A 7821-nucleotide genomic window follows, 5' to 3' on the forward strand; every position below is an offset into this window, starting at 1 on the left:
CACACAGTATGTGTTTTTATTTCCTGTTGATTGTGGAGGACATCAATCTATTCCATGATTTTGCATATCCTTACAACAATTTTCTGTAAGCCAGAAGATTCCCTATCCATGTCTTCAACGTCGTCAGATCACTTTCATATGACGTCTTTGTTATATTTCTGCGCTAACTGATAAGAATGTCATGACTGCCGCTCCGGCTTTTCAAATAATGTATTCCATACATCTACAAAGGTTTACCATCAGCCTCATTTAGAAGCCTGATTGAGTCGCTGGCCCTGGTGATCAAAGAGCATAAATCATCAGATGGCCTTGGCAAGTGGCCTATGTGAATACCATAACCTGTGTGTTCTTTCCCTTGATGAGCAGGCTTCTGTACCGCTTTCCATCTTTCCGTCATCCCCTTTCGGAACTGCTGTTGCGGGAAGTTGAAAACCTTTAGATTTGTGTCCCTTTTATCAGATGCGTAAGGGCTTTTACTCCTGCGTTTCTTTGGGGTGGATAATCAGAATAAAGAACTCAATGCTATTTTGAACCTGCACCGTCTCAGCTTTTTCTGGCTCAATGATACATTTATAGCGTTCCCAGTTTTGGGGTCATGTGTTTTGATATAGCAGCACTCAATGTGGTGACACACGACCTTTGAGGAGCCTTCTCAATGAATAGAATGCGTACATGAATGCTGTGCGCTATTTTTCTTTTTAGGTGGGGCACTTCTCACTGGAAACAGTTTACCCCAAGGACTAGACCAAAACTTGGTGCTATCTCTTTGCATCCTGGGTAGGCAAGAATGCCGTGTTTTATGGGTAGTGTGGGTGGAGGTGCTGTTACTGATCTCATTGGAAAAACCTGCCCCTGACTCCCATTATAATGTGATTCACTAACTGTTTGGATGCAAGAACAGCATTATATGCCTTGTGTTCCACTATGGAAATCAATTTTGGTAATGTGACATGCTGGAATTAAGCCTTTGTACAAACATGAATCTGCTCCTCGCCTAACCTTATTTGATGTTTGATCGCTTTCTTTCTGTACCTTTAGCCTTTGCCCCTCCAACCAAATCGTGAATATCACATTGATGTTCATGATCATCCACAGTTGAAGAGAATCCCCAATACCCTAGGTGAATGCACTGTACAATGGGAGATGAAGCTACTGCAGAATATTTTTTTAACATTTCTGCCACAAACCAAGACAAGTCAAATTGGTTTTGAGGGGAGCGACACCCTCGACATCATAAAGTGGGGAGACCGGTGGAGGTTCTTCCCAATCGTAGGTCACTCCAAGCTAATTGTGTCCCTAATTTGTAATAGAGGACCAGTAGATCTGCCATTGTGGGGGTCTTGTGAGCAGGGACTCCTAAAATCGTTCCAAAAAAGAAAACTAGTGTCACTAACTGAAAAATAGCAGTGATAGAGGACTTCACACAGGTGGTGAAGCACAATTGTCCTTTCAGATGTCCTAAGAACCACCACTACAGTGATTCACTTTAACATTCTCCAAGAGTAGGGATGCTCTCAGTAGGTCAACAAATGCATGTTAATTGGTCACAAATGCTGGGAATGCATGATGTCAATAGGTTTCCCAGTTTGCTTTGTACAAATGTGTATTTGAATTTCCATTATGAACACTGTAACTATGAATTAATGTTTTACCTTATTTGCCTGCAGTGCTTGGAGGACCACCATATGAACAATGCATTCCCAGGATTTACAGAGGAGCCTAAAGAAACATGTTGTGAAGTGGAGATTATTAATCCTGAAGAAGGTGCAAAAACTTGTCACGGCCTTGAAAACAAGCACTCTAAACAAAGTAGCAGAGATTCAGGAAATTATTCGAATGAAGATGAAGCTGCAGCTTTTATATGACATTAAAAAAGAGGACTTACACTTCAACTCAGATGGATGCAGGAAATGCTGTATTGCACAAATAATGCACAATCTCATCTCAGACGTCACTGGAAAGATGAACACTCATGCCGTTTTGTGCAGTAATGAATTGAGTGGGTGCCCGCAAGCTTCCCAGTCCAAGTGAAAGTGCCAGTTCCGTAAATGACTGTGAATGACTGATTTGCTAAGGCCACTATATGGTGCATTTAAGTGAACAACTAAGGCAATCTGTCAAGGACTACACGCCATGAAGGTCTATCAAGTTTCAATTGCAACTCCCACCAGTAGCCAAGGTGCAACCTGCAATTAATAGTACATGTGAAAAATGTCAAGGGTCTCTTGTAGAGGGTCTTAGACAGGCGGAAAATGCCACAGGGGAAAAAACCTCACTGGGAATCTTGTACCTGTTGAATGAAGATTTATACAGCCGAAGATGTGCAAAATACATACCTGACATCAGGGAATGGAATATGAATTGAAAAGACCAAGCAGGTTCTTTCCAGAAAACCAATCAAAAGGGAATTATAACTTCAAGGAACAAAAATCAAAAAGAAAAAGAGAAAGCAAATTGGGGATGAGTGCAACAAAAAAGAATATAGGGGTGAATGTGTTACAAAACATCCATCATTCGTTAAGGCCTGATTTTGTTATATATATATATATATATATATATATATATATATATATATATATATATATATATATATATATATATATATATATATATATATATATATATATATATATATATATATATATATATATATATATATATATATATATATATATATATATATATATATATAACATGTGGACCCAAGGGAAGTGGCGCGCATGCTGGCAGAGCATACCCACTGTCATCAGCATACCAAAAGGTCCAGTAGACGCGCTCTCAGGGCACAGTGCACTCAAACTAGAATCGTTACCGAAAACTGTTAAATTACACAACGTCTTTTGGCTGTCCCGCAGCCTTGATCACATGTATTACAGCCACCACTCAGGTGCCTTTTTAACATTGCATGATGAAAGGGGAAGATGCACACAGGAGGATCTAAACAAATCGGCCATATTAGAGTGGTTCCGAAAGAAGTCAGAATGCAGACAAAATGCCTGTGGTGGGTAGATGTACATGTAGATTTACCAGATACATCAGGTACAATACACTAAATGATGACCCAGTTACAGCAGCACAACCAGTTTCCTTTGCCACCATTCTCCCCACAAGTTGTGGAGCACCCCTCTGGGTGACTGCAACCACTGAACTGCTGGTGCCTCTTAGTGGCCGCAACCACTGAACTGCTGGCACTGACGAGGCTCTCAGGACGCCCAGCCAAGCATAGAGTGCAAGGATCTACTGTCTGACTGTGCAATACGTGAACTCAACACTAGTTGCCTGGTAAGATCCTGGCATGGTTGTTAGGCATTATTGGAGAATATTTCTTTACCAAATATAAAAAAAACTCTACATGAACCTCTTACACACACTCATAAAAGACAGCTACGCTTGCTATTTGCTCTGAGCTCCGCTGTGAGGCAGTGCCGTCCCAATGCATGGGCATGCTGGGCAGGTGCCCGGGGGCTCCACGAGCGTAGAGGCCCCGTGCTAATCTATGCGCAGACCAGAATTTAATATGTTTATTTTTTATCGATAATGTACATTTTGATTCCTGTGAGTGGTTGTGTAGACAGATCCCAGTGCACTGCTTTGCCCAGGGGCCTATAATGCTGTTAGATGTCTCTTGGTGTGAGGACTTAAAGAATGGCCATGAAAAGAAGCACAAGTGTGAGAATCCGTTTTAAAGAAAGTCTTCGCTGTGTCCTCTACAATTTTACTCACCGGTTTAGAAGTGGAGGAGATGCTGCTTTACGCTTTATGAGCAGCCTGTAATCTGCAACTGCTACCTCTAACAATCTTTCTGCTTCTTTTAGTCTTGTAGATTCACATACTATCCTCCCCGTTAACAGGACATCTGTACAGGGAAAAATATTCACATACTCAGAAACCTACCTGCAGATGGGGAAAAGATAACGTAACCTCCGGTGGAATCTTTATCGTGAAGCATTGTAGTTTTCAAGAAGCAAAATCACACCAAAGGCTTAAAAAGAAAAACAAGCTGCATTTTGCTTACTCACCACTAGATGGCAGGGTAGCACACAGTGTTGGAACTACCTTTCGGGCCTCAAACCAGTTTTCACAGACATGTAATGTGTTGCTTTTTAGCTTCAAGAATTCCACTCAGAAGCTCAGCGAAATGGTATCATTTGTGCATTCAAAGTTACATTTGGTCCAAACTTTGTCTAAGCATTCAGCTCAACAAAAGTTTCAAATGGCAAGCATTTTGGTCAAGTTGTAGCAAGATTTTACTGATGCCAAAGATTTAACGTCCTGCTCAAGTTAACTATGCACGATGAAGGAGAATGAATGCGATATATGCGAGCAAAGGTGACTTGAATGCAGCACTCGGATAATGTTCCTGCGAGGAGCTAAAACGTGGGTGCTCAATTCTGCCATTTCGTGTTTTAATGAAATGGCTCAATTAATTAATTTAGATAAGTCAAGGAATTATTTTTTTATTTTGTTAAGTATGTAAAATCTGACTTGTTCAATAATTATTGAGCTGCATAAAAGTTAGATTTTTTTTGTCACAGGAATTTTGCGTATAAAGTTTCTCATAAGCTTCTAATTAATTAGGAAACCTATAAAATCGTTTACATGGGGTCACTAAGCATGTTTTTTAATTACATTTTTACTGAAACTTTTTTAATTCAATTTTATTAATTAGACGCGAAACAAATGAGTACACAAAACATAGACTAAATCAGTACATAAATGCATCTTGAGCATCATACCTGCACATATTGGTGTGTCACATAACAGGTAACTGTGCATTATTGGCCTACATTGCAATCAAGGGATTCTGGGGACCTTTACAAGGCCAAAGGCTTCGTAGTTTATAATGTCGCCTGACCCCTAGATGAGAATATAGGCCCATATTACACATGTTTACATGTTACTGGTTATGCATTTTTTATATGACATGATTTATTAATTGGTTTAAGTACTCTTTAGAAGTATTTACAGCATTTGAGCGCCATCATTTTAGTATCTTAGTTTGGTGGAGTCTGGGCGTATATCTCTCACTAAATTGAGAAATGTGTGTTTTTGCTGGGAATAATGAGCTAACATTTAAAATGTGCTTTATTCACAGATGTATATTATTATAAGTCAAATTTTAAGTGCAAAGCACATTGTAAGAAAATAAAAAACGTGCATTCTAAATTGTGGTTTTCGTTGTAGTACATTGACACAATGGAGTAGGTTTAACAAGACATATATAAAGAAAGAAAATAAAGTGTAAAGTGCAATAGGGGACAGTGTACCTTTTTGCTGACTGGGCTGTGCATTTATAATGTGTATTTTCTCTCTCTGAGGAGGATCCATTGGTAGATGGTCGAATCAAGGCTGGGCCTCGAAGGGTAAGCTTGTCAGGTGTGTTGATAATTGCATAACTGCCATTGTGAAAGTGATGAACTATTGTGTTAACATTTTCATTTGTTTAGGAATGCTAAATATCCTGCAAATGAATTCAGCATTGTTACGTGTGGCAAATAATTAGCGTATGGGTAAAGGCGTGCCTCCTGATCTGTTTAACACTGTTTTCTCTCATCTATTTCTACGAAGATTACCACCGGGGAAAAGAAGGAGGGATAACAGCATTCAACAGTGCAGGCTTTTGAGCAATGCCACTGGCGCCGATTTTAAAACGCAAATGGCGTCCCCCTGACCTTGGCACCCGGTGCAGTGCACCGCCCAAAAGCCGGCACTGGTCAGTACTTAATTGTAAAGAAGGAAGTACGGAAGCTCACGTTTGTTTTGGTGGGCTGTGAGCAAGTTGGAGTTACATTTTTTCTTGCGCTGCTTTACTTTTGAAGATGTGAAATAGTGTATTTCAGGGCTCGAGAGGCCCAAGGGGTGCTATGTGCACCAAAAGAATTTTGGAGAGCCATGATTTTTTTGGGGAGGTATTGTCAGAGATTGTCAGAGATTTAAGTAATGTTAGTAAACCTATGTATAAGGTGTTTACCCAAAAGCATTAAGCAGCTGTTCTGGTAGGAAAGAACGATGATAGTGGTGGTTCAGGGCAATATGAAGGGGGTTTGACCACACCACCAGCATCACTGTCTGTGGTGCACCCCAAATCTAAGCACTCGTCTGTTTTTATGTATAGAGCAATACAACTAGTGCAATCAATCACAGAAAAGGTGATTGGAGGAATGCTTGTAAATAGTTTAACCCCTTCGATGCTCATGAGGTACACCTCTCGTACACTCATGACGAGCTGAGCTCGTCATGAACAATGGGAATCAATCATTGTCAGCGCACGGGGTAAATCTGCACCGCACCGATGGTGTTAACCACTGGCAATCACTCAGAGTAGCATTCCAACCCATCGTTTTTGTGCCCACCTTTCCACCTCAGAATAGACCCATCCATAGGTAAATCAGCCTTGATCTTGCTTCAATAGGAGCGATCCAGTCTGAACTATGAAGCCAGGTCCTCCGTGCAGGGCCGATTCTGTGGATGGGGACCTGTGTGCATTTCTAAATAAACAAAGCAAAACAAATGGTTTTAAAGCATACTTTAAAACCATTTGGTTTTGCATTGTTTACTTAGAAATGCCCTGTAGCCAGTCCGGCCCTGCCTCTGTGAACCGGTTCCAGTGGCGCATGAGCATCGGACCCATCTCAGTATATCCCTATTTGGCTGTTAGATGCTTTTCTAATATTAATAGTGGAGGGCCCTCTTTGTTATGGTCGGAAGTTAATAACACAATAACAAGTGCTCCTAGTGACAAAACGTCTGGCAACATTTAATCATTATTTTATATGCAGTTTCCCCGACCAGCTTGGCGTTGAATGTATTAGCATTAGTTTAAAGGTAATTTGTCACTGGCTTTGCATGCTTGAACTAGGCAAAAGTGTTCGAGTGCCACGTGTTGCATCACTGGAGCCCTGGTGACAGCATGAATCAATGCCGGGAATTATACCCCGGCTTTGACTGTCTAGAAGAATAAAGTATATTTCTAAATAATCGACAGGTGCTAGGCCTTGAGAGTTGCCAGTTTTGATGCAGGTCCCAAGAGGTGCCATTCCAGCAGGATGAAATGATCCTACTTAAGATTAACTGATAAATCTTAAAACCAGGGATGGAATGAAAACTAGTTATCCTACCAGGCAGGAGTGCATAAAATATACCCTTTCCAGATTTCATTATCTTTAAGCTGACCATGGTTGCTTCCCATATCCAGGAAGTTGTATTCCTGGGCAGGGGAATATTGGATGACTGTCCCCCAATTATGGTAGTGGAAGGGAATGAAGTCAGTGAGCGGATCTGTCTCACCTAGCTTGTCGGGAGGTGCAAGACCAGGAGCCCATTGTACACGTTTGGCAAAGAGTTCCCAATACTTGCTGGAAAATGTGAGCTCCATGACTTCTGAAATGACTGTGGGAGGCTTATGAGAAGGGCAACCAAACACTACAGTCAGCATTACACAAAGTCAAAAGATCCAAGAAGCTTGAGACCTGCAAATGAAACTTATGGAATGGGAAAAATACATGTTGTCTCTAGCGCTGCAGTTAAGTAGTATTAGACACGGGGTCTTAAAACTGGGGTAGGGCCCCTTTAGGGGTGTCTCAAGTTATCCCAGGGGATGGGGATGCGCCAGGCTCTAGCCAAAAGAAAGATTATGCTGATAATGGTGCTTTGTTTTCCGTGGTGAGAGGGGGCAGTGTGTGTGGGGGGTGGAGTTTGAGCTGCAGTATGCCACTCTGTAATGGGCCATCACTAACCTCTTTTGTCATGTATATCCTGGCTAGGAGAAGGTGTCAAAAGGGAAGGGACTCCAAATATCCTTCAAACCCCCTCCCACCATTT

The 7821-nt window shown here is 41.2% G+C and overlaps 1 protein-coding gene across 2 annotated transcripts in view; it reads left to right on the plus strand.

Annotated features, from left to right (window-relative positions):
• IFNAR1 (interferon alpha and beta receptor subunit 1) overlaps positions 1-2403 on the plus strand; it is a 245957-nt gene extending 243554 nt beyond the window's left edge. Inside the window, exon 11 of one of the 2 annotated variants that reach the window (XM_086935324.1) lies at positions 1668-2403. In XM_086935324.1, coding sequence (XP_086791450.1) covers positions 1668-1865 — 198 coding nt within the window. In that variant the 3' untranslated portion in view covers positions 1866-2403. Of the gene's footprint in view, positions 1-1576 lie in introns of both variants that reach the window. The other variant, XM_086935325.1, reaches the window with a different exon arrangement.
• Positions 2404-7821: the final 5418 nt, after the last annotated feature.

The sequence above is a fragment of the Lissotriton vulgaris genome, chromosome 8 (genome assembly GCF_964263255.1).
Source record: "Lissotriton vulgaris chromosome 8, aLisVul1.2, whole genome shotgun sequence".
NCBI classification, from domain to species: Eukaryota; Metazoa; Chordata; class Amphibia; order Caudata; family Salamandridae; genus Lissotriton; species Lissotriton vulgaris.